This window comes from Grus americana, chromosome Z (genome assembly GCF_028858705.1).
Source record: "Grus americana isolate bGruAme1 chromosome Z, bGruAme1.mat, whole genome shotgun sequence".
Lineage (NCBI taxonomy): Eukaryota > Metazoa > Chordata > Aves > Gruiformes > Gruidae > Grus > Grus americana.
The window spans coordinates 24,968,921-24,996,767 of NC_072891.1; the positions used below are offsets into that span (position 1 = coordinate 24,968,921).

A 27,847-nucleotide genomic window follows, 5' to 3' on the forward strand; every position below is an offset into this window, starting at 1 on the left:
GGAATATTGATTAAAAATGGGCTGCAGGTGTTGCTTTCGATTGAGTTAAATAGCTGTGCATGGTTCACTCCTGTAACATAGGCAGTTGGACTATAAATTAAAAATACAGTTTCTGTATTTTACCATATAAGTGGATTAAAAATGTGTATGGGGAAGGCTGATTTTTCAGATGAATGGGCAGCGTATTGGATTTGCTGGGGGCTTTTAATTTAGAGGTAGCTAAGTGATAGTGTTGTTACTCTTCTACTTCTGGCAGGAACGTGTTGAGCCCTCCATGACAGATTCTGTGGTGGTCATGCAGACGATGTGAGTCTGCAGAGAGTATTAACGTGGACTTACAGACATTGAGAAAATAACACAGAATGTCTTCAACACTCAATAGAAAGGTGAAACTGAGACGTGGAGCAGTTATGCTTTAGGATGCTATCTCAGGTCAAGTGTTGGTCTGGTCAGTCTCTTCCTCTCTATAGTCAGTGGAGAGCAATAAATGCTCCTGGAAGGCAATTCGGAGCGTGTGTCTCAGTGCTTAGTTTGGCGCGAGTGTAGGGAGACTGTGGTAGAGATAGCTTATCTGACTCTCCTTGCTCTCCAGGCTGAAAGTCATCGTGCCTGATTTCAGGCATCTATTTCAGGGTAGGATGAATTGGCCCCTGAAAGTGCTTCTTTTCTACTGAAATGGTTTGGGAGTTAACTTAGAGTTGCTGCTTCATTCAGTGTCCAAAGTTTGGGAGTAATTCTCCTATCCTCTCCCAGCCCCCCTGCCACTCCACAAGTATTTACAAATACTATTACTACTTACTGTTTTCACTTGTCCATTTTTATTACTGTTGGCAGAATTTTGGGAAAATAGTTCAAATTGAAATAAAACCATTTATGTTAATATGCCATTCTCATAAGTTATGTGCTTAAAATTATGATAATGATCTGAAACTGAGCAATTACTTACCATTTTATAGGCAGAAAGATATTTTGTCTGAGTGGCATGGATTGAATGAAGTTCCTGATTTTAACTTTTTCTGGATAGCTGCATACATAAAAACAGTAGAAACCTGAACATAAGGTGCCTTTATGATATGTGATCATAAATGTGTAGATGAAAAGAAAAGACTTTGTCCAAATTAATTGGGTAAAACTTCTGCAGATTTGATTTGTCTTCACCGTGGATTAATATCAAACTCCTGTTCTTTTTTTTGTATTTTTTAAATAAAGTAATCTGCTTTAAGGGGCATGAAATCTTCCATTTTGTTTATCTGTTTTACGTAAATTAAAAACCAAACAAAACCAGAACAAAGATATCTCACAGTCCAGAGAGCTTTTTAAACCAGCATTTTTCATGACTGCTGAATGGTAACTTGCTCTTTGAAATATTGACATAATAAAAATACACTAGAAACAAGATCCTCGTGTGAAACATGTACATGTAATACACTTAGCTTTTAAATTCAGTCACGAGTGGCTGTGTAACTTCAGCTTTATGGCAAGTACTGAGCCTAGGTTGGCTATTTCTTCTGTTGCAGAAGATGAATATTCACAGCATGAAGTAAAGCAAACTCTGAAAGGCATGTTGTTTCTTCTTGGAAACTTGAAAGATGTCAGTGAAATGACTAAATTTTTACTTAGTCAAAGATGTTCCATTATTAAACCACTTGTAAATAATATCTAGTAACTTACCAAAGCTGGAAAAAGGGTAAAACTGGCCTTATGATGGCTTCGGCCCTTTCCTAGTAAGTGGTGAAGGGATGTTTTGTTTGGGTATGACTAGAAGAAGCATTTGCTACTTTTTAGCATACTGTTTACCTCTCTAGGTTTTTCAAGATTTACCTCTTGATTTTTTTTTATCCCCACCTTCCTCCACCACACCAACTGCCAAAATATTGTTGCTTCCCCAAAACAACAGAAGACTGAAATTGCAAGCATCTGTACTTTGGTATACTTGCTTTTTATTGTCACTTTATCAGTGTTAATTTGTAAGACTGGTCCTATGGAAGCTGGAGGGTGGTAATTATATAAAGTGCTGTTTATAAGATGGATTGCTGAAAGAAAACAAAATAAGAAAAGTTCAGTGCGTACGAAAAGCAGTTTTACTTCTTCAGAAAGGGCTTTGCCGCCTTTCTTTTAAATAGTATAATACTGAAAATGAGTAAGTGTGTCTTTGTTAAATATGCCATTAACTTCAGCTAAATTGACATAATGTTGACAGTTATTATGAGAACTGTTTCAAAACTAATTATGCTAATTAGAACGTAAGTACCAGTAATTGCATGTATTCAAACAGCACCCTTTTGTATGTTTTATTCCCCAGATGCAAGACATCCATTTGTTGCCTGAGAAGCTGCGGAATTATAGCTTAGATAATAAATGATTGCAAACAAATATACTATATTCTTTAGAAACACTAATTGGTTAGATAAGTGAATGGCAATATCAATTGTGCTTTGGCAAACCACATAATTTAAAAAAAAAGCGCCTTTATCTAAATGTTTCATTTTAGAATTGTAGGGAATTTTTCAAATCATTAATTGTGTTCAGTTTTATCTAATGAGTATCAGGCATAGCTGAGTTTATTTTTATATAAACTTGCTAGAAAGCAAGGGGAACCTGCATCTGAAACTTGGGTTGCTTTAACTTTTAGCTCTTTCTGTCCAGAAATTCAGGTCTTTAATGCCTAAGATTATTGGTTGTGTCTGTGAGCAGCGATTTAATACTCTGCAAGTTAATGAGCTTGCACAAGGATGGCACGTGTGAGAAACATGAAGAAGGCGTAATAAACTTGCGTAGGTAGCTAATCTTGGGTCTGTCTCTTAAAATCTCCCCCAAAGGGTTAGCTAGATTTCAGAAATACTGAGTCTGAACTGAGGAAGTTATTTGAATGCTAGGAGTTTTCATAGATTTGAATGCTATATTCTTGTTAAAACCACCTCAACATCTAAGACTAATCACTGAGAATCTTTTTAAAATGGAAAGTATTTATTCCTATGAAATGCTAAAATTGCCAAGTAATGGTAGCAGGTTTTCCATGCTTCAGTTGCTTCTGGCTTTTAAGACTAGAAAGTTGTTCTCTCTTGTGTATTTTATTTCAGTAACTCCTTATACATTAATATGTATTTGCATTCATATTTCTTTGTCTCTGTTTGCCTTCTAACAAATTCTTAGTTGCAGTTCTAATTCAGTAGTTCTAATTTAGTAGTAGAGAGAGGGAAATGAACAGCCATCTTCATAAGTACTCCTTTATACTCAGTATTTGTACTCAGCAAAAGGCTGGAGTAGACCTGGACTGGAGCCATGAAACAGTAATACTTTCTGACAAACTGATGCAATAAGTTGATGACTGGGTGCTCTGTTTCACAAATATATGTGTATGTATATATCTATTTGCCTATACAGTATTTTTAAAGTAGTCATTGCACATTTGGGTTTAAAACACATCTGTAGATTAATTGCTTGACAGAGTTCTAGACGTTTGACTCCTTAATTTGTCTGATTAAAATTAATGGCTTTATTAATTCTGATGCTTTTATTGCTTATTCTTGGTGGATGAAATACAGACGTGGTGATAGCCATGGTTAACTCTCATCCCGTAGAGACCTTTCAATGTCTCAGAATTGAGAAAACATCTCATGCTGCAGAGTATCATTGGTTAAAGAATAATGGGAAAAGTAGGTAAAATAATCTCTCATAGAACTCTGACATAGGTTAAAAAGATTTGCAAGCATATCCAACATATCTTCCAAACATACCTACTTTGTGGTGAAGCAGGCCTTCTTCTGTCAGCCTCTGTTAGTTTCTGGCTGACAGGATGTATTTGAACGTATTCTAGAACTGAAAGGAGATGGTACTTTAAGTACTTTGCACAGTTTGTTAGAGCTGAATGTAGGTATAATCCTCTTCTGTATCCTGTTAACGGTACAAACTCATCAGAGATCAAATGTTGTAGGAGCTAGCAATACATCCCTATTCTGCACATGAACATCATGCTTCTATTTTCCAGGCATCACATATAATGCTCTTCTTCCTTCATAAGATGCTTTCCCTGAACAGTAAAAAAGGCTCACTAGGACCAGTTTCTACTTCTAGATAATGAAGAATCTAAGGTTGTTAAAATGATCTTCCTTAGTCTGTGTTGTCAGCTGAGCATGCCTTAGTATTTTGCATTTTCATTTGGTCTGCAGGACCTGCAGAGTCGAGATCAGTAAGCTAGGTTAAATGTAGTGCTTTGCCCCTAGAACTGAAGCTCATGACTGTATGTTAGTAGAGACTTTGAATTAGGGCTTATTCTGCTTGTCTGCTGTGATATTTGAGTTCTCTGTGTGTGGTGTTAGTGATGGTTATCTTAAAATGTCATCTAGAATTGTGCTGCCAGTATCTCTTCAAAAAGGAAAAAGTGGAAAGTGTGACAAAAGTGAGGCCACAAACTTTAATGTAAAATTAGCCACATGACGAACAAGGGAGTTAACAGTGGTTTGGTAATGAACTCTATGACCGGAAGAAATTGATGTGTAATCATTTACGGTGTTTGAAGTTTAGATGCCTTTCTGGGAATACAAGCTTTCTCAGCTTGTTGTTGGACTTTGCTTAGAGGACAACTGAATAAAATGTTGTAATCTGTGGTTAACAAGGAATAAGATTCAGGAATATACTGATGGACTTTTCAGGCCTTAGATCAAAAGCGTCTGCAACCCCTTAAAGGATTTAATAGGGGTGAAAATGGGAGGGGCGATAAAGAGGGTTAAAAGGATATGGAGAGCAGGAAGAGATGAGACTGGAAAAATGACTGGCATGGGGATGGATTTAGGAAAATTTAAGCTATAATGCTGTCTCCTGGTCTCCATCACAAAAAGAAAACTGACTACTGTGATTCCATTGTGTAGTCAGTTAACATGTTCAAACACTGATTCATCTACACGTTTTTAACATTTCATGTGAAAATATTTAATAAGTTGTGAGGAGGTTTTCCTTTGCTTGAGGAGTGTGTGCTGATGTACAAATCTGCTGTCGATGGTCTGATTTCCACACTCCTAAGTATGTGAAAGAATTTTAAACTAATGTCACTCACAGCTCTGACTTTAAAATAAATGAGATAAAGTAGGCATGGGGGAATACCATTATAAGTGTAGGAAAACTGTTGTCTACGCTTCTGTCTGCGTTCAGGATCTGAAGGCATAGTAAGAGGTGTTGATAACCTCAAAGTGAGTGCTCCCTGCATTGCCTAGCTGGGTAGCAGTAGGTGAGGGTGTTACTTGGAGTTCTTATGGAGCAGTTACAACCTCTCTGACTGTTCTTTGCAGTCTCAGGAATCTGATACCTACACATAATTAGGATGAGATGATTAATTTAAATGCTGTAAAGGATAAGGTACTGCTCCACTGGTCTGAATTTTAATAGTGAAACTATATATTGTCAAGAAACTTAAGCATCACAGAATTTTTTTTTCCTGGTGCTGCTTTTGAGAGTAATTGTAACTGTAGAAAACTTGATTTCTGCTGTGGCTGTTTCAGTTAGCAGAAATGCAAGTACTCTTCGAACTTCCTAGTCAAGTTTGGCCTAAAATGGTGGGCTTTGCTTGGAAGATGATGAGGTATATTCCTTTCTGCTCAGTTTTTTTGCTGCGGGGCAGTATCCTTATATTAAGTGATAACTAGATTGGGCACGTTTTTAAATTGATGAAGTAACCTTTTGTTTTCCTCTCTGTATGTCAACATGTTCTCATGCCTACGGTACATGCAAAATGAGTGTAATGTAGCAGAGGATGGAAGCAGACAGCGTGGGAACAGTAACTTTCATCCCTCCAGCTGAAGTACTCCCATGGTTCTGATGCTGGCTATAACTCTGAAAACAGAGACTCAAACTGACTTGAATGACACTGCTCACTTACAGGCGCTGCAGCAGGGACGGGAAATGTAGTTTATCCAGATCTCTCTGGTGGGAATGGAAGTTCCTCCTCTTTGATTTTTTTTTTTTCTTCGTTCCAGTCAAGCAAAGGTGAATAGCAAAGATTTTTCTGTAGCCATTTTTCAATTTGAGAACATACTGCAGAGCCGACTTTCGTGTTCAGTGATGCGCTGCTACCTCTAATCTCTTATATTTCTAGGTTTAAAAGCAGATGCAGTTTTACTGACTTAAAGCTTTAAGTGGGTTGATCACCACAGTTTGGCCTTGGCACATGCTGCTCTAAAACCTCTAGGTTTTAGTCAGACTTTCTTGTACATTCATGTGGAATCAGATGTTGTATTGTAAATTGCACTTCTGTCCTGTGGAAGCAGGTAGGAATGTAGATTTTGATGACTTTTTTTTTTAACCTTGCATTACCTTTTAATATTTCTGCAAGCCCTCCCTTGGGCTGATAAAACAGCGATTTAAATTGTTGTGACTTCACTGGTGAGATGCAGTCACCATGTTTGTTCCATTCTTCTGTATGCTGTCACAGTGGACTGATGATTTTTAGCATCAACTCTTGTTTTTATTTCAGTAAAGCTAGAAAATGTTCTACCTGCTTTTTTATCACAGTATGCCCTATGTGGGTGCATATATCTATATCCAGTTCCATTGTATTTTTGGTAAAGCAATAATAGTACAGTAAGATCATGGCATCTATTAAGAATTTTTGTTCATCATGTTGTGAAGATTAAGAAGCCTAGATAAGTGCTCATGTTGACCTAGTGTCACTTGAGTAAAAGATGTAATAATCAGCAAGAGATTGGTTAACTGCAGCTCTCATGAATATGTTTAGCCTTGTGATCGGTGCCGAGTATCTACGATTATGTGGTGCAGTGGAAGATAGTATGTGGTCAGTTAAATTCAGAAATGATGATTGGCTTTGGAATGCACGGAATAACTTGATTGTAATATACACTTGGCTGATCACGGATTCCTAATTCTCTGTGTTAGGTTATCTATTTGAAAAAGGATGAAAATTGCTAGTAAGAAGCAAAGTTGAATTATGAGATTGCTGGCTATAAATAAGGGCGGAAAGAGCATGAGCTCAACTTAGCGACCTACAGCTAAAGTGGAGTGGGATCTCAATGTATTTCATTAACTATGTGGCCAGTAAAGCATATCCTGAACAAAATTCCCTAGCATGATGTTGCTTTTCCAGAAACCTGTAACTGTGAATAAATGTTTTTTGGTATGCTTATTGTACATGTTCTTCTTACCAAATATGGGACAAATTAAAACTGGTGATCAATAGGGAGAGCATTGCTTTTTATTCCAAACTTCATGGTTTGTCTGCTTTGTAATGGATCTTAGGTCCATGGGGAAGCAAGACTTCAGCAAGGTGAACTACCTTCTGAATTAATTTGAATGTTGAAATGCCTAACTACTGCTCTCTAATGAAGGAGGGTGCTCTTGTGAAGAAGAATCACCATGTGGTGGGAAGTGTTGAATCTTAGTGGAAGGAACAGCCAAAACATATTAAGTAAAATCATGTATCTTTATAGGGAAGTACATTAATATGTTATCTCATTGAGAAAAAACTGTATTATTGCAAGTGTTGAGATTAAATGCTTCTAAAAAGAAAAATGGGGCATCAAAATAAAGGAGACTAGATGCATCATTGTTCAGAGTGATTGAAAAATGAGAACTTAAACCCTTCCAAAGGTTAATACTTGTGCTTAGAATGCAGCTTGCCTACTACTGTTTTCACATAAGAACCAAACTTCTAAGTATCTAGGAGGGATTATTCAGAATGTAATATCTATTGTTATTGTTTTGCCATGGTGATTTTTTTAACAATTTCCTTCCTTTTCCATAAACAGAATCTAAAATATTCTGTTGAGCTGACTGTTAGAAAATGCCTCAACTTTTTCTTTGTCCTCTGAAAAGATAGCTAGATATGTGGAACTGCAAACTTTCAGATTTAAGATGGCATAACTCATGCATGTTTGTTGTTTGGCATTCCTCGGGGAAATACTGAGACAAGTAGTTCAGCAACTTTTTAAAAAGGACGAACATTTTCGAATGCATGTAATTTCTAAGTTCTTGTTGAAGAGAGATCCATGAGAGAAACAGGCTGTACTCATGATGTGCCTGTGCTTTCAGAAATAAACTCCTTTTATGCTACTGTATAATTATGGGAAGCTCGGAAAAATCGGAGACCTTGCTATCTTGGTTGGATTGGTGATTCTTCTATGGTTTTTTGCTGCAATAAGAAACACAATATTTGATGCAAAAGGCAAAATTACTGAAGTTGAAATGTCTGTTGTAACCAATGTTCTCCTGTGTGTTCTGTCACTGAAAAAGACATTGATTACTTATTTAAAACTTATTTAAAAATAAGTTTGTTTCTGAAACGATTATTTTTCTCCTGCTATTTTTATTTTTACTTTATATTTACTACCGTTCTAAGCCCTCTGAATGGCTAGACCAGACATGAGTTGGTGCAAGCAGGATTTTGTCCGGCAGGTGGCATGAAAACCCAGTGTGTACCTACACTCTCCATGGAATGTGCATCCTTTTCATGGCTAGTCTTACATGTATAATTGAGACTGCTGACAAGGTATATGTGCTTTGCTATGAAAAACCAGTTTATTTTCGAGAATCTTAAGATACAATCAGAAAATCAATAGTATTGTCTTTTTTAAGAAACAAACAGAGTCAACTGTACTCCTTTGTGTAAGAAATTGTTGCACCCCTACACCGACCTGTGGCTTGGCACTTCTGTAGATTTATCAGCTTTAGAAGAGGAGAATTCGAGTTTTGCTAGCTAAGGGATCTTGAATTTCTCCCTGCTTGTGATATGTATTCCGAGTAATATACGGTGGCTCAGAAGAATAGTAAAATGTCTCTTAACTCATTGCTGGACCTTGTAGCTGGAGTGCTGTCTTGGATACACAGCAAACCAGCGTGGCTTATCTGAACGTGTTTTTGTGTAATGTGGTGAAGGGGAACACAAACTGAATAGCACTCTATCAATCCATATAGTGTATTTGCCTAAAAGTCTTTACTTCTGAACTATAAGAGATGTAAAAGGAGCAACGTGCTTTGCTCTGTATGTGGGGGTAGGATGGTAATAGTGAAGGGAATAGGAAAATACTGCTAAGAGCTCACAATTTTGTTGTCAGGCCAGCAGTGCCTTCTCAGTGCTGTAGCTGGGGACTCAATAGAAAGCAGTGCCTTGAAAACATTAGGCTGGTGAAGCATGTCTGTTTTCTTTTCCTGAGGGGTACTGGTTATCATGTTGAGCCCTGGAAGGGCGCTGTTGGTTTCACATGGAGCATTTATTCCATACTTTTTCTAAGCCCTTAAAAGGGACATTAGGCAAATGACTATGTAGATGAAATACTGTAACTTTTACATTTTGAATTTTAAAATGTGTATTGTTTACAGTGGATAAACCATATACAGTTTTATTATGCCTTATTGATAGATGATGTTATAGATGTTACTTGATTCTGTTTAATGAATTAGTTTCTCAGAATTGTATGTTATAATTATTAACAAATTGTATTTATCAATCTCATTCATAATTTTAAACAAAGCACCTTTAGCTCCTAACACTCTTAAAATGGGAAAATTGCTTTCCCTGTTTCCTGAAGTAATGTGCAAGTTCATATGTTATCACTGCATAGCTTCTATGGGTAAGTGTGATCTTGTAAAATAAATCATGGAGACCAAGTGGTGGATTTTCATTAGTCCATTCAGATAATTTGTGATAAAGCAGGCCTATATTCCCTCACTGACTGAATATCTTAAATATGCTTTCCTGTTAATATTGAAATGAAGAAGCCTTCCTGCGGTTGTATAAGAAGAAATTCTTACTGTATATATTGTACAGCTACGGTTCTGTCTGCTAGTCTGTACATAAAGACTAAAAAGGTATCTGCTGCTTTGGGTGGATTACAGCTGCCCTTATCTCGATGACAGCATAAGTGTGGGTCTGTCAATTTTGGCTGCTAATTTTGATGAAATGTCTCACTTGCAATGCTGTAGCCGATTTCAGTGACACTTCACAGAGCAACAGAGCTTTCAGAACATGGAGGAACAAGAGGCAGATGGATGGTGTGTTTCTGTAGCCTTTTCTTCCTCAGAAAACATTGCATTACAGAAAACTCTTGGGGAATGTAACAATAGCTAATGATACTATGTTTCTGATTTATGTAAGATGGCTAGGTCAAAGATTATCTTTGTTTTGATTCACTTCCATAATGATTTTTCAAACTGGTATAAGAAATACATGCACATCTTCGAGCTCCCAATATCATACATGGCTTTGGCTTTCATGCTTCTGTAACTTGATGATGATCTAGTATCCATTATAATTTCTAATGAAATCCCTTTGTCCCACAGCATTGCAGAGTGACAGTATGGAAGTTTTGGTGTGGATGTATATGTACAGGAGGGTTGAAAAATTTTGGGTGATACAGTTGTTTTTACAAATATTTTTGTGTGGAATAGACAAAAGTAGTGCGTCTGTATAGGGTGTTTGAAATACGATTTAAAAAATTGTGGGTAAATTCCTTTAGGAACTAAAACTATTTTCAGAATGCCGCAGAACAGAAATGTGATCTCTGTGTTATGATTTCTTACTCACATGCAGAGTATGATTATTTTGGTGTGGCACATAAAGGTAGCTCAGTTTCTTATGACCATTTGGAAAGATAACCTTGGGCTCCTTTGTGAAATTGTAATATCATCTTCCCTTGACAGCTTATGTTCTAATCTATCCTTAAAAGTAACTTCAAAAGACTTCAATATACAGTTTTTGTGTTTGAAAACTTTGAGACCTATGGTGTGTCTTGAGAAGAATCAAAGTGTGATCCACTTCCGGGAGATGGTTGAAGATGTTGCCAGAATTTGATTGGTATTTCATTCACAGTGGATAGGAAGGTGCACTGCCCATAGGCTCTGAAAGGCATTAGAGTCAGCTCGGAAATATCTTTCCTAGAAGACCTGATATTCTTCTGCGTTTGTAAGTCTCTGTGGCCACAGGGATGAAATAAATCTCCTTTGTGATCAAGAACATACATGGGACAAACTTTTTTGTTCGAGATGAAGTTTCTGTATGTCTCTGTCTTTTGTTTTGTTTTAAACCTGTTTGCCTTTAGATTGCAAGGAGAAAGAGACACTCTGTCTTTGGACGGTGAGCAAGTTATAACAAATTCTACCCAATATACTTGGAGCTACAGTCTGAACCACTACTTGCAGCACCAAATACCCCTGTAGAATAAGAAAGCTTTTAGTTATTCTTATGTGCAGTGAGGAAGATGAACTATTGGGCTACTGAAGCTTGGATATCAGGAATCTGTGCTAGTAGCACTTTTATGTGAGCTTTTGCATTTGTGGTAAGACAGAAACACTGTATTTTGAATGGTCCATCATCACTATGCATTGTATAAACTGTTAAGAATCTGCTAGGATGTTTGTGCTTCACTCCGCGATCAGATTAAAAGTATTTCACTAAAAAGCCAAGCTCACTGAACTTGAAGGCTCTAGGTAGGTTTGAACTTGATGCAGCCTTGGGATTTCAGTTTTAAAATAAAAAGCCTTTTTGCCATATGCCAGGATGGTTCATACTCTGATGTTTCAGTTTTCTTTTTGTTAAATTCTGTGGCTAGCCTTGTGTAGTTTTCCTTTGTAACTTTTTAACATGCTCCTACTTTGCCTGACTAGGTTAAGTTTGTTACACTGAGAAACTTGAAAAAGGGAGGTATGGAAATGTAGGCAAAGTAAATGTTTAAGAAACATTTCAGAGGTAGAAAAATCATCTTATTTAAGCTTTTTTGTTCTGGAATCCGAAGTTTTCTTAGAAGGTATGAAAGCTTTGAAAATTGAAACAAGAATAAACTAGGACTGTGCAGTGTTGCTGAGGGAAACAGTAGTTTGTGAACTGCAATTGAGCCTTCTCAGACGGTACCCTTAACACCAGGTAAAGCATTTCAGCTGGTAGCTGCTGTCTGGCAAAAGTAAACCAACACAAAAGTAGGCGTTGGCAATTGTTTGGCTGTTTTGGTGGTGTAGTAAGATAGTTGCTGCTTGGGAGTTGGTGGGATACAAGTTATAAGGAATATAAATTTTTTTAAGTCTGATTTGGTCTCCTCTTCAATGCTGTCAGGTGTTGGTTTGTTTGTTGTGGGGTTTTTTTTGGAGGGGGGGGAGAGAGGGAAGAGGGAGAAGAGAGGACCACATCTTTCTCCCACCTTTCTTCAGTGCTGTACTTCAGTAATAACTTTTTAAAAAAGCTAACTCCTATATCTTTTCTCTATTAGTTGTGTATTAGCCTTATCCAGCATTATGTGCTGCCACAATTCTGCTGGCAGGAGACCTATAGAAATTGGAAACTGGTTCTTAAAGCTTGAACTTGATTAGAATGATAAAATAGTAATTTCGGATTGACTTGCAGTGATGTGAAGGCAACAATATATGGAAAAGACATAGATGAAGCTCTTTAGCTTGGCTGGAGAGGTTAGGTCTGGACTGATGCATGAAATTTCAGGTGTGTGCGTGCTGCATGCACATATGTGTGGTTGGCAAGTTAACTTGCACTGCTTCCATTCGCCATTTTCACATGTGCAAAAGCAGTGTTTGCATGAGTTTTTCAAAACCATTATAACTACAGCATCCAACAGGGCATGCTCTAGTATGCTGTAGATACTCTCTAATGTGCTTAGGAGAAGGACTGCATAGGAATTAAATGCTTCCATATTTTTTGATTCCGGTACTTGCAAAATCAGGTATCTATAGTTACAGTATATCCACTTACCTGGACTTTTGAAAATATGGCACTTAAAATATTTTAATTTTTCTACTAACAGTCACTGAATAGCTTATCAGTGGATAAAAATACAATGAAAAGCTCCCTTTTTACTAGTGCTGGGGAAAACCAGTTCCTATTCTTTTGGATTGCAAGCTATCACAATGTAAAGCAATTATTGCATTGTTTATTATCTATTCTAAGCATTACATTTTTCACATTTGGGAGGAAAATAATTATTTTAACTCAATCATGGTGATTTGATGCTGTATTTTAAGGTATAGGAAATAGCTCTGACAGGTAGATTTAGAGGGCAAAGTACAAGTGAGTTGTTCTATGGTGCATAATAAATATGATTTATCATATGCTGCCACCATGTGTAGTATGAAAGTGGCAGTCACACATGGGATATATGTATACATTAAAATTAAATTAAATCTGCATTGTAAAATTGTAGTACATATTCATATAAATTGTCACATGCTCAGGTTTTATCTTTTAATTGTGTGATTTCAGTAATCACAGGAACTTCTAAATTCTCTTAGAAAAGAATATTGACTGACAGAATTAAGTGAAGCAATATGATTAATGCAAAAATAACAGTTGAATGAGGAAATAAACTTTCTAAATTTGTGTAATTGTCCTGAAAACTATCTGCTAACATGTTTCTTTTCAGTTTTAAACAAACATGTACTTAGGGGTACGTATCTAAATTAATTCTGAAATATCCTTCACATTTCATCAGGTCAAATGCTGCATTTATAGGAGAGAAAGATTTTGGAAAAAAAGTTGAGGTTATTTATTTTCTGTCTTAAAATAATTTTGCCTTCCCTGATGTGGAAAAATAATGAAATTCCTTCTTCATATTCTGTATACATGTACTATTTTGTGGTGCGTGTACAACTGAAGTGTGCCTTTCTGCTACAAGTAATGCGAATGAATCTGTGAGACAGTTTCCTGTATTTCGTATGTATATAAGGATAGCATTGTTAAAATGTTCCAAAGAGCATGTTTATAATTCATTAGTTTCTTTTTAGAACACAGCTTTTTCAATACCATGATCTTGTCTGCCGTGGTTTTGATAGTTAATATTACTTAATAAGCTGAAAAGTAATGAAAGCCTCCAGACAAAACCAGCAGGCTTTACGCTAAACACATAGATACACCTTTGGTAGTATCTAAAAGATTGGGCGAAAATTCAGTTGATGCTTGCCTCGTTAGTTGCAAACCTTTGTCTTATAGTACCTTCTAATACGCCTTTATAAATAGCAGCATAAGTTTAGGAAAATTACACTTTTAGAATTAGTAGTGAATGCACTTTTCATTGAAAGGTTGTACTTTTCTACATGGGATTAATCTACCACTGGAAGGCAGCCTTCTCTTTGTTTCATTCTCCTGCCTTTCAGTATCATTTAGGTAGCTGTACCAACGATCTTTAGCTTCTTGCAAAACAAAGTAATGCTTGTTCCCTGTTTGTCTGTAGTTGGGAAAAGTTCTTCATGCAAGTGACATCTTCGCTTTGCCTGCTGTAAATTGTCCATGTACACAATTACAACTTCTGTGATACCTGAAGTGGTTTGTTAGGATGTGCACCTTTTGCATCTGTGCCTGTCAGTAATACATTACTTGGTGGTGTGACTTTTTTGTGCTGCTGTTCAAGTAATGAATTAATAGAATTTTTCATGCCTTATAGACGTCTCAGCTAGATGGGATAGAGTACTTTTAATTAATACGTATACATTTGTCAGTTATGTATAGTTAGATGTGCTAAAATGATTGTTGGAACAAACCCAACACTTCAGTATTCCTTACTTTCACAGAAACTGATAAATGGTGTGTTGGGAAGTTTTGTATTTCAGTGATTAAAATAAAACTTGTGTAAATATGTATTTAGATTGAGTATATAAATGCAAACAGCTTTGCAGCTGAAACCTGTGGTATATCATGGAGACAAACGGTAAGGTTTTGCACCTCACCCTTGAAATTTTACATTCTTTGGCTATTGCCTCAAATTCATTTTTTGCCATCCCCACTGGAAGCATAACAGCAGCATTTAAATTGTGATTCATTTGCTTGTGTCTTCTTTGGAAATGGGGAAATACAGAAGAGATAGGATGAGAGGGCACATGGATGTGAATGGTTGGGAGAAAGTTTTAAAGTGTTAACCAAGAAGGAAGAAAAGATGATATTTTGAAGTGGAAATGGGAAGAGAGGAGTATTGAGAGGAACCCAAAGGAGATACCTGTGTGTCCTTAATGTAACTCCATTTTCCCTTAGTTTCACAGAGGTGAGGGATCTAGTAACTTTTCAGTTTGACTCTGTAAAGTGAAAAAGTTTTCACCAAATTCAGTATGCTGTTTTAGTTATACTTCAAAAATAAATTAATTCAGGAGAGTTGAGTAGCCTTTCTTACAGAGGAGGTCAAGCTTGATGATTGCAACACTCCCTTCTGGCCTATGAATCTATAAATCTGTCAGTGTGTTTGATTTTTCTTGTCTCCCTCTTGTGGAACTGGAGTTTTGGTCAGTACGAGCTTCTCCTTCCTTTCTGAACTGAAATACAGCTCTGATCCTTTACCTAAAATTGGTAATGACCAAGTTTAAGCCATTGATTGACCTGATGTTATGGATATATTTGGAGCTGGAGATGCAGAGAGACAGGGAAGGGGAAACATCTCCCGTTAATTTCACTGTGTAACTCTGATTTAAAAAAAACAGACTTTTTTTTTAAATAATATAGTTGAGGTCTCAGACAAATGTAGCTTAGTGAGAGTGCTGATTTTTTTATTGTAAAAAGTGTAAAACAATGTTAATGCATTTCAGTTGTATGAAGAAAAGGTGTGTGTGGGGGAATTCAGCAGCCTTTTCTTTCTCTGTTCTTCAGATAAGCTGTTACTGCTCAGCGTTATCCTTTTGGCAATCCTTCATTTTTTTTGTTCTAAATGCTTTTGCCCCTAGCAGGTTTTACTCCTGTGGAATGTACATGGACCACTTCTCAAAATGATGCAATCTGACAGGAAATCAATATTTTTTTCATACTAGATTTGAACATGTGATTGTGATAATCCTCATCTTAGACTCTTAATTGGTGAATACTAACCTTGATTTTTATCTTTATATCCTTTAGTAAGAAACATACTGTTCTCTTCCTTCCTGCTTGGTGTTCTCTCTAGAAGCAGTTTAAGGTGCATTGTCTTCAGTGGAAAAAGAATACATATATATCAGAACTGGCTGCCTGCAGGTGTACCTGTATTTTATAAGCAAAACATGGATATTCCCACAGATGGATTCTGCTGTTACATGTTGGGGTGTCTTCCACAGAATGAGACTCTTGAAACAGAAAAATTCCTTAAAGCCATCTAATCAGGATGTTAGCTCTAAGTAAAGGAACTGCTCTGTTGTTGTAGTAGTAAGAAAAGCTGAAATGGAATTGGTGCTATTTCTCTAAATGTTTGTAGTAGGAACACTAGTCCTTTTTGTGTTCAACTTCTATTTACAGTTTCTGGCAGCCTGTTTTAGTTTTTACGTTTTTGGTTTTGTAAAGAGGGAAGCATGCTTTGCCTTCAAATTATATAGTCTGAAGACTTCCTAATTTTAAGTAAGATCAGATGAGGATTCCTAGCTGGAAAATATATAGGCATATTTATGAGGCTGTTTTTCTTGATATTTATTGTTTGACAAGACTTCCCCTTGTAAATCTACAGATGTATGCAGTGATTGCTTTCAGGCATAAAATGCAATCAATTTTACTCAGTTACTAGGTTCTTAAATCTCAAAAGATATTTTTAATGACATAGCCTAATCAGTTGATACTGTGGCTAATAGTGTGATGACAGCTTTTGGGAAAAAAAAATCAATTATTTGTTTAACCAGCAGCTTAGCTGATAAGAAAAGCCCAATATCTTTTTCCTCCTTAGAATCCGCATTTTCAGATGTAACCTTTTCGGATTCAGGACCTAGTTTTTGACGGAGAGGAGTTTTTCCTCGCTTCAGTCAGGTCGGCTGAGCTGATGCGAGGCGCTTGGGCGACGTGCCCAAGGTCACAGAGTGACCTGGTGGCTGCGGTTTTCTGCACCCCTGAGGCAGTCCGTCGTCCTTTCTCCGGTTCCTTAGCTGCTTCAAATGGGAAATCCTGTAGGGGCAATTTCTTATAAAGTGCAATTAGAGGACGTTGTTACTGTCTCGTTTTGCAAGTAAATGAAAACTTATTATTCATCTCTTGCCTGCCTTGAATTGAAAGAAGATGAGACGGAGCAAGGTAAACAAGCTGAAACAGACTGTGAAATTACACCATGGCAATGCTGTCTTCTGACTGCTTATCCTAATGCCAGGGGTTAACGCTCCACCTAATGACCGCTTTTAAGCAATTTTTACCTCAGCTTATTTTGATCCGGTACTAATAGCGCCGCGAGTGACACCGGTCCGCGGTGCTCCGGGGCGGGCTGGCAGCCTGGCGGTGCCGGTGAGCGGGCCGGGTCCGGCGGCGGCGGGCTCCGGCCTCTTCTCCTCAGGGCCGGGCCGGACCTGCCTGTGCCATGGGGCGACCGGCGGGCCCGGCACCCTCGGCCGAGGTGTGGGGCTGGGGCACCTCGGCCTCACAGGGTGCACGGTGCCGGGCAGGGGGGCCGGGGGCGGTGTCGCGGCGGACCGGGACCGGACCGGTTCCGTCGCTTCCCCCTGGCGCGGGGCTGCCCCGTCGGCGCGCGCCGAAGTTGCCGGGGTGTACAACTCGCCCGGTCACGTGCCCCGGCGGCGCCAATCGGCGCAGCCGTGATGTCAGCGTTCAGCAGCTGCGGGGATGCGGAGCGGCGCGCGGGGTCCGGGCAGTCCGGCATGGCCAGGCGCCGCGCGGCGTGAGGGCGGCGGAGCGGCGCCATGGACGAGCCGGGCATCCTGCGGAGACGGGGGCTGCAGGTAGGGGCGGGCGGGCCGTGCCCGCGGGGGCGGCCCCCGCCTCCCCTCAGTTTCGAAGTTGCCCTCACCTGCCGTGAGGCGCAGAGGCGTGCCGGCGGGCCCGGCGGCGGGGGAACCCCTGGGGGCGGCGGGGGCGCGGCGGCGCCTAGGCTTCGAAACGGGGCGACCCTTGGCCCCAGCGGGCGGGCGGCGGGCGCTGAGGAGTTCGCCGCCGCGCCGGCAGCGCAGCCCGCACCCGGGCGCTTCCCGGGGAGCTGGCGAGGCAGGAGCAGCGGTAGCGGTGCCGGCTTCTCCTCCCCGTTAGCAGTGATCTAAAGACGGGGAATAGACGGCCATTACCTGGGAGAGAAAGTTTCGCCTGCTTGCAGCTTTCTAGGCGTTTGCGGCATACTTTATAGAACGGCGAGACGGGAGCGTTGCCGTCTTCAGTCAGCTTTGGCTGACTTTTCCGCTGGCGTTCATAAAGTCAAGAAAATGACGTATCTCGAGAGGGGGTTATGGCAAAATGTTAGTAGCATATGTTCTTTGAACTCAAAACTCGAGCTTTATACTCTTTTTTGGATAATGTATTAAATGCTCAAATAATTTTTTTTTGGCAGAAAGTGTGTTCATAAAGAGCATGTGACAACAATAGAGTATAGGGTGTAGTTACTTTTTTACTATTTCATCAAAATGGAGCACTACCTCAAACTACATCATTCTGGCCCATTGTTTAGAAAGCCCCTTTGCTCAAGTCGCTCTCAGCGATGAATGTACTTCCTTTCTTTTGTTTTCCTTCACATCCGCAATGTTTCAATGAGAGGAGGGTGAAGAGGAAAGCCTCCTTACATTTGGGATCGTTATTCTTAGGTAATGTAAAATCACTTATAACGTTTAAAATGCAGTGAACTTGCGCAGTTCTGAACTTTTCAGAAAGATGCCCTTTCTCATCAGTGCTCTCAACTTGGTGCTGATCAAGTGTGAAAATTTCTGCTGGAGGGATGAAGACAAGGGGAATCTGTCCCATAGTCCTAAAACTCTCTGGAGCCTCCTAGTCTTTCAGGAATCTGTAAGCTTTTAACTTTTTGCGTGGTAGCATTTGCCCATGGAAAGTGAATCACCTTCATAAACAGATTCTGAGATTTTTAGTCCTTAAATCCTAAATCTTTTCTATTAATTGATTGTAAAGTAGGAAGGAGAATCTCTCCTGCAGGTTGAACTGCTGATAACAGCTTTTAAAGGAGCGGATTTAAAAGTTTCAAGAGGTAGATCTTCACAGCGAAACAGGATTTCCTCCTGCTAAACCTGCTGTAATCCATTGAGTAGTGTAAACCGGATTTCTGCCTTTTGACGAGAATTGAACAGCAGTCTGTTCTGATTAAGGGATAACTTAAACCTTAATGTGAAAGCCTATTGTTGAGTTCTGCAAATGTTATTTTTTGAGGTGGGTTTTTTTTTGTTTGTTAAAACTTACAGAAGATAAACCAATTTTGAATGAATTCCAAGAGTATTTCTCAGAATAATTGCTTACTCCTGCATATGCTTATGTGGTCACTTCGGAGTATTAAAAGCTAGATAGTGAATAATCCCCGTACCAGAAAGACCAATTTACACTTGCAGTGCATGCAGTCATAAATTATTTTCAAAGGTGTGTACCTCATGACTGTCATTAGAATCTGATCCTAGGGTGGAGAAAAATAGCCAGTGGTCAAAAGTGTTCAAGCTATCATCTAAAGATGGAGAGGAAGAAATCCTACATACACTCAAGTTGTATTCATTAGACCCTTAACTGAATCTGTCTTCATATTGTCCTCTCACTCCCCTGTGGTCCATGCAACTTGCCTAGAGACTAGTATGATGAATTTGTGAGCTGGAAAGCAGTTGATAGGACATGTGACAAGGAGTGTAGTGCTTGTTTAATTCTTGTTAGTAAATACTGATTAGATGAAGTCTCTGAGTTCTTTGCTTGGCTGACATTTGCTTTTTATAGTACATCCCAAAGTAATGAGTTGGTTATCTTATAGCAGTAGTATAAGTTCCTACTGTTAAAAAACCCTGAAATATTTCTCTTGCTGTTACGTTGTTCTGTGGGAATAATCCAAGAATATTTTGTCCCTTCTTTTTTTCATATGTTATCAATACTTTCCTTTCAAGGGTATTGAGAATAGTCCAAAAGGGATTTAAAAAAAACCCAACCAACAAAAATCCCCAAGTTTCTGAGTTCAGACTGTTCTGAAATACCTGAGATTCTTCTTAGGTGAAGGTGCATTTAAATTAAACTAGTCATATAATAGGAAACAGCACATGCTTAAATTAAAAGCCAAATTGGTGGAACTGAAGGTTTTTTGTGTTTGTACACAAGTTGCTTCAAAGCTTGATTTACAGGACACACAAACCATTTCCTTTTAGACGGGAACCTGCTGAAGTTGTGTTTAATGCCATGTACCATCATGCTGTGTTTAAAAAAAAAAAAAAAAGCCAGGAAGCAGCTTGAATTGAATCTCAAAATATAAGCCTTAAGTAAATATGTAGACTTGGATAAATCTTGTTTCGGGTTGATATCTGGAAAGTTTTTCTGGTGCTCAGACTTCTAAGAGAGAAACCGAGCCTTTAATTTGTTGCACCCTGAATGCATACACCTATTTCATCTTACTACAACCTCTTCCTTTATGTCCAGTTACTTATATTGGTATAATAAAAGTTTCTGAATCTGTAGTATGTGCTCCTTTTTGGTGAGCAGATTCTGAAACTCTTAATTACAAAGAACACGTTTTCTGAGAAGTATCAGGAGAAAATTGACCATTTCTTTAAACTTCTAAAAATGCTAAGTATAATTCAATGTGGATTGAAAAAGGTATCTCTTGAAAATAAGTTTAAAAAAAAAAGTAACTACTACTTACATATTCATCGCAGTTCTTGATTGCATTCTGCTAACAGCCTATGTTTCATTTTTCTTGCTAGAAATTCTAGCATTTCTGCTAGACTAGAATTTGTCTATTTGGTGTTTGTCTGAACAGCGTGTTGTATACGGCCTTAAGACCACATGATGGTGGGCATAGGTAACACATTTCCTTCAATCTGTAAGAAGGGTCTGGGAATGTGGGAGAAATCTTACTGCCAGATACAGCCAGCTTCAGTCATGCTTCCAGAGCTGATGAAGCTTTCTCTTTGTGGAACAGATGTGCTGGATGCTTTGGGCTTTCCCTTTTCCTTTTGCTAATTTCAGTTCTGCCTCTAAGTGGCTAGTAAGCAGTGTCTTGTAAATCTTGAGGTAATTACATGAGCTTTTTTAATTAGACTTGCAGAGGAATTGACCAACAGCAGAGAAATCAGCTATGCATGAAACCTCCCAAATGTCAAAGAAAATGCTGTGTCTATTTGTTGTCTGTATTTTTTTTTTCTAAATTCTGGAAAGTTTTCACAGGGATCTAAGGCTTCTTTAAATTCAGGATGACTGCATTGCATTAAGTTTGCAGAGATATGATTATAGCCAACATGGAAAATTGCAACTGAAAATCTTCTAATACTGTACTTCACCCATTGATTTGGGTAGGGATAAGCTAAAAAGAATTTAATTGCAAAATTCAGACTCATTGCTGTAGAAATGGAAACAGGCAGTGTAAATGAAAATGTGGTGTAAATGGAGTGTTGCTATTTTGGTGGAACTGAGGAGTCAGTTTATAGTAATTCCATGTATTTCTAGAAAATATGGGAAGGGGCACAGTCATTACATAGCCTTGACTACTCCTTTCCTCCACCTCCGGTACAGGAAAATCATTGGCTTTTGTAGGCAGATATTTTGAAAATTGGTATGTAAAATGTCCAGACCTTTGCAAAAAGTAAAACCTTACAGATTTTTCCAAGTCTTTGCTTATTGGCTTACCTAAAAATGTGTTCTGAGAAATCAGACAGAAAGGAAATAATTTCTGAGGAAAAATGGCCTTATTTGTAGCTCCTAAACAGGTGAAATTTCTTTGGGGTAGGAGGCTTCATGCAATTAATTGTCTCTGAAATACTGAAAATTGACACATGAAGTAGAAGGGTCAGCTGGGAAGCCACACTCTGTATGAGAGGAAAGGAAGCAGGGAGACTGTGACTGTCTCTGCTGTGGATGCAGTTCATACTGGCGAATGTGTTCTTGGGGTGGTCTGCTGAGGAAAAACCGGTGATAAAAGCTGGAGAATGTTAATTAGACTTTGACCTCTCTTGCAAACTGAAGAGAAAGGGTGGAAAAGTTAGTCTTACAGATGAGGTTCTGGAAGGGTTCTTAATTTTCACTTACGTGAATGCTGTGTACAACAGTGTCCTCCCTCTCACCAGGCAAGAGGGACCTGGTCCATTTTCTCTGCTGGTGTTGCTGTGCTGGTGGGAATGGATTTTCAGTATGAAAGAGGAGTTGTGTAGTTGTGAATCAAGTCTGGTATGTGTCTCTGCCTCTTGGTGAGTGTGTGGAAGAAAAAGTCTGTAGAGGGTGTGGAACCAGAGAAGGATTAAAAAAAAAATAATCTTTACAATTTGCAGTTTCCAGTAGATTCAGATTAATCAATTGAGAAGAAGACAGGCTATACGTCTTCCAGTGTTATGTGGGAATAGCTGTGTGACTGCATGCTGCATTCATGCTCTCTTTAGTAGTTGTGTCCAGTCCTGTCTAATATATTATTTTTCAGGGGCTGTGCCTGCAGAACTACTTAAATTGTGACACTTGCTCTTTCATTTTGAGGTGTTTGCATGAGCAGGATAGATGTAAAATGTAAAAAATAAAAAAAATTGAATTTGCATATTCTTGGTAAATTACTGATTTTTTTTCCTGGTAGACCCATCTTTATTTTTAAATCATTCTAGGCACTGTTAGAGGAGACAGGGCATTTTAAACCTGTTTTTCTTGTAGGGGGAAGGATGTGCAGGTTAGAATAGATGTTTTCTTTGCTTAAATAACGATAAGCAGATAGCTGCCTTTAGAAAGCAAAGGGCTAGCCTTCTGAGAGAAGAGACACTGCTGTGAAGAACACTTTTCCTCTCCTCATTAGCTGTCACTTCTGCAGACCTAATAGAATGTACGATCTCTTGATCAGTTAATTCACTTCCAGACATTCATGCGTTGCTACGTGTTTGTCAGGTCCTCTAAAAGGCTTCGTGCTAGGCATATATTCTGCTATTATTTGAGCTGTGAAAGCTTTTCTGAAAGGGTTAACCTTTTCTCCTGTCGTTGCTTCTCTTGGTGTTATGGCCACTTTATTTCAGGTCTAAAATAAAAATTTGGCATGAGGCCAAACTTGGTGTCTGTAGCCCATATCGCACTTCTCACTAATCCCTCCTGATAATTGCACTAACATTTCTTGGTAATGTCTACAGTATGTCACAAAGTTGACCATTTTGTATCAGATTCGGAAAGCAAAGCATAAACATAAGGTTCTGTCATGTCAAATCCTTCAGTGAGCTCAGCGGTGGAATCTGTGATGATTTGACCTGGTTGTGTTCTAAGAGTCATAAAAAAAAAAACAGCTTTGGAGTTCTCTCCGCAGCGCTTGTTAGCTTCTGTTTCTGAGTCACTTGGCTTCTCCCCAAAATCTGTTTGTGGGTTTTGCGGGTTTTTTTTGTTGTTTGTTTTGCCTGCTCAGTTAGTAATGATAGGAGTAATATTTGCATGGAGGAAGTAACTTCTGATTGAAACAGGTTTGGTTTTTTTTTTTTTTCCAATTCAGTGGCTAGTTCTTGATTTGACAGATGGTTTTGTTAGCATTGTTTTTTACTCACTTTGTCACAGCTTATGAAACTACCAGTTTTCCATGTTTCCTTGTTGAAATTTTTTGTAAGATGCTTCAGTTGAGTTCTTTGTAGTCTTGTCAGTGATGCTACTTCACGTGTCATTCTTAACATAATGATTTGAGATTTGTTTTCACCTACTGATACACTACATTTGCTTTAAAAGTCTTAAGTTTTCAGTTTCTTCAGTTAGGGGTTTCATTACAATTGCCCACAGGCTTTGAGATGCTATTAATTCATTTTCCTATTAGATGGAAGCAATAAACTTTTTGCTTATAGCAGTGCCAGTTATCCATCTGAACATTAAAAGTACATAAAAATCCATAAATGATTGTTATGATCACAATGCAGAACACTCAAACCTGCAATTTCATAATTTGTTTTAATTTTGTTTTCTTGACTTTAACTTTTTCCCCTTTACATATAGCACTAACTTCTTCCACAACCCTAACTCTATTCTGTATATGATCCTTGCTTCATCTGACGTAGACCAGAACAATTTTTCCTGTCAACAAGCCATGTCCTCATTAATCTTATTCAATTACTTGATCTTGACTTCTGCTCTCGTGTTCCTCTTGGATTCCCCCCACCTCTTCATTCAGGTCCCCCTTGATTATAGGTCTCAAGTTTAGCACTCCACAGTAGTATGCAGCAACTGGGATTAGTGGTAGAAAGGATAATTGCAGTCAGTGTCTGTGCCCTTGAGAAGAAGCAAGCTCTTCAGAGACTTCAGGTGCTAAACTGAGTTTTGACAGAGTGAGTTATATTTGGAGTACTTCATCCTTTTTGAAATTCCTTAGTTTTTAGTTGGCTTAGTATCATAGAGATATTCAATAATGCTTCTCTGACACCTGGGTATCCTCCCCAACCAAGACACTGTGTAAAAGCAAGGGAACAATTGCATTGACAGGTATTAAGAGGCTGGTTTTTTAAGCTTTACTGTCAGAAATAGGAGATTCAGTTTACCAAAAATGTCATTCTTGTGTAAGTGCTGTAAAAGAATTGATCAAATTTCAAGAAAATGTTTAAGTAATCAAAACCACAATCTTACAAAAACTAATAGGTGGCCCTTAGTTAAAAGATGAGGCTTGAGGTATTATTGGTAAGCAATAGTTCCTGTTATCAAACAATTTGTTTTCCCGAAATTAATTTTCAGCCCTCTGGAACTGGCTAGTTTTTTAGAATACCTAGCTTGTACAGTGCATTAAAATGTGTATGTTGTGTGGAGATAAATGTCATATTACAATTCTTCTGATAGTATTTTAGCCCTAGAAAGCTAGAACTTCTGTGTGCATACGTTTTATGTATTTGAATATTCTTTGTGTTCTCTACAGATAAATGATGATGGAGGAACACATCCAAAGATGTTTTTCAGCTAATACAGATTCCTTTCCTGTCCCACAATGTAACTTTCTCATCCTATGTGAAAAGCAAGAGAGATGTGCTAAAAAGTGTGTAATGTACTTGCATTCACTTCTGTTTTGAGTTCTTTGGATGTGAAAGGTTTTTAATGTATTTTATCTCTTTGCTTTAAATTATGCCACAAGAAGGATACCATTTCAGTTGCTCTAAAAAGCCTAGTTGTACACAAGTTCTGCAGGTACATTAGGGAATTTAGCAGTCAGAATTTGTGTGCAGAAGAACCTGAAAATAATCCCTATCCTCTTATGTTTTCTGAATACAACACTCACAGGCACAGCTGGAAAATTTAGGTTATGAGTGGAAAAATTGAATTTAGGACTCCAGTGCCCCTTGTGAACACATTTTCCTAGTTTAAAATTGCTTCCAATTTTTCAAGATTTTAGTAAATGTAGAGAAGTGCAAGAAAGGAAGGAGTAATATAAATGAAAAAATTAGGAAGAACAAATGTTTATGACCAGGGTAAAAGCTATATTTTATGGTACTCTGATGCTTTATTAGTTCATGTGCTGTTTCCTTTTTTGGTTCTTCAAGACACAGTGGTGTGTGTTTAAACATAGAAGACTATTGCAGTTTATTTGGTGTAAGCTGCATAGTGACTAAGTATGTTGTGTTATTCAAGTCTATCTGTGACTGTTTGATAAATAGCAGATTTTAACATACAAGCATGAAGCTGAATAGCATCTTCTTATTTTGTCACTTTTGCCCTGAATATTTGCACTTGTCTGTAACCTACAGTTCAAAATTGTTCTTAGGACAATTTTCTTGGATTGGTTGTCAACAGAGGAGAAGATCTAATGTAAAGCATATCATGTTTCTGACTAGGTAGCGGGTGTTACTGTGTTTGCATGCTTTGCTTTGCAATCATGATGAGAGATTTAACTTTAACAAAGCGATTTGTATGAGATGGCTGCAAAGACCTCTTTGTGTTTCTCCCTGATCTTCTGAAGATAGCTTCTACCTTAGTTGGAGAACGTGCTTGCTAAACTGGTGTAACATCTTGATTGACTGGGGTTTTTTTAACTTGGTTTGGTTTCGTTTCTCAACTAGTACTTCATTGAGTTTCTTGTCTGTGCTCTTAGGACCCCGCATAGATCTTCATCTTTCAGCACAGATTTCTTTCATGAGTCTTTGGATTTTGGTTTATCTTGCTTGCTATTTGCTCTGCCAGTAATGCCAACTTTGCTCTGCTGTTTGTCTTTTGTCTGTGTTACATTCTCTTTAAGACTACAGCAAAACCCTATTCTTACTGAGATTGCAGTTGAGGGCTGTTTTTTTGAGGTTTTAAAGTAGAATTATGACAAAACAACCACCTTTTTGGTGCATGCATTTGATTTTTCTCCCCTTCAGTTCCCATATATTTATTCATGTGTATTTAGGACTGATGTATTTTTAATAGTTTCTGTAGCATCTTATGCTCCTTGCTTTAATGGTAAGAATGTAACATTCCAGCTAGTTCTTTAGCACTGCTGCAAAACACAGTAGTGTACGCTTTTTGATTGTCTATTTCCCTTTCAGGACACCTTCAATTATTTCAATATCATTTCTACCTGATACGGAGTCTATCTGACAAATCAATACTAAGCTGTTCCGATGCCAAAGCCAGTAAAGCTGGTTAGGCTTGTAGGTATGTGAAGTGTGTCGTCTTGCCTTCAGGCTCTAAGGAGATGCAGGGAGAAGATTCAGGCACTTTTAAATTGATGTGTTTCCACAAAGGAGCTATTCTAGAAAAAAGATTATATTTAAAACACCTATTTTTCATGTGTATTCTCTCTAGCATCACTGAGGAAATGTGGTAATCAATGAGAATCCTGTCAGATATTAAATCTTGTCTTTTTCTCCTTCAAAATGCCCCTGTGTTCTTTGTTCAAATACTGTAATGATTATCTGTGTTCAACAGGATGCAGTTAGGGAGAAGAGGGCAGTGCCATAACTAGCAGTGCTGATGGGGGCATATCCCACACGGTAATGTGTTAAACTGCCAAGCAATTTGAGCAAACCTGTTAGTTACACATTTGTTAGGCAAAATTTAACATCTATGCATGTGTTGCAGGAGTGGGATACAGAAAATTACCTCAGATTAATTTTTCCTTTGCCAGTAGTTTCGGTTGCTGGACAGATTAATTGGTGTAAGATGTAGTCCTGACCTTTGATTTCCCTTCTCTTTGGAGATAACTTTCAAGGGTTTGGTTTTTTTACTGTTTAAATTTGAAGCTATGCATGTACATAGGTTTTTATTGACTTGATTTCTGGCTTTGGCTATAAGGATTGCCAGACATACCATAACGCAGTGTTCTTTGTCAAGTAACTGACAACAAGTTACTCTTATTAAAAATTCTATAACTAGATAGATATCTCTCTTATTATGCTTTGGGCGTGCTGTGAGATAGCTAACAGAAAGAGTTTTCCTGGTCAGCTTGTAGAGATTGGCACAAAGCCTGGTTAAGTATTACACTGAAGATCTAAGTTTAAGGCAGTGAAGGTCAGCCAGAAACAAACATCTTGCTACTTTAAAAAAAAACAAACCAACCAACCCCTCCCTTCCAGTAAACTCCAAAACATTTTACCCTTGCTCGAATCTAAAGCTGAGAGGGAAGAACTGTGTGTTAGAATTTGTAACTTGGTCCTGCCTCCACGCTTGGCACACTTAATTGCCTGCTGTCTGATGTTGGTCTGTTTTACAACAACAAGTGATTTGAATTCAGAGTACTTTGAAGTCACTGAGACTACAATGAGAGAAGATCCTACTACATTGTTACTTCTCATGGCAGTGTGAGGCTTCCATACACGTTTGTCTTATACCTTATTGTCAGAATGTAAGTTCCGAGCTTCTGAACCTCTGCTGAAGTTCTATGGCTCTGCCTAAATAATCTTCTTAGTTTTGTCATCAATTAGTTACATTCTTGCATGTCACCTTTGATTTTTCCATACTGTATATCCTTTAAGTGTTGGTGAGTTTTCAGTGTCATTTCATGTAAGCAGAATCTTTTTTTTTAAATTTAAACCAATTCTGTTGTGATGGTTTTCATTCTTCCTTCTAGTTCTGTGAAATTTTTTTGGAAACAGAGTGTGTGCAATCTCCTTC

General features: G+C 38.2%; 1 protein-coding gene across 2 annotated transcripts in view; it reads left to right on the forward strand.

Moving 5' to 3' along the window:
* The window catches only part of MAST4 (microtubule associated serine/threonine kinase family member 4), a 291,542-nt gene that overhangs the window by 75,449 nt on the left and 188,246 nt on the right, over positions 1-27,847 (forward strand). The window contains exon 1 of one of the 2 annotated variants that reach the window (XM_054809951.1): positions 17,480-17,601. The exons of the other annotated variant lie outside the window; for it this stretch is intronic. Coding sequence (XP_054665926.1) covers positions 17,563-17,601 — 39 coding nt within the window. The 5' untranslated portion in view covers positions 17,480-17,562. Of the gene's footprint in view, positions 1-17,479; positions 17,602-27,847 lie in introns of those variants that run through there. 2 annotated transcript variants of the gene reach the window in all.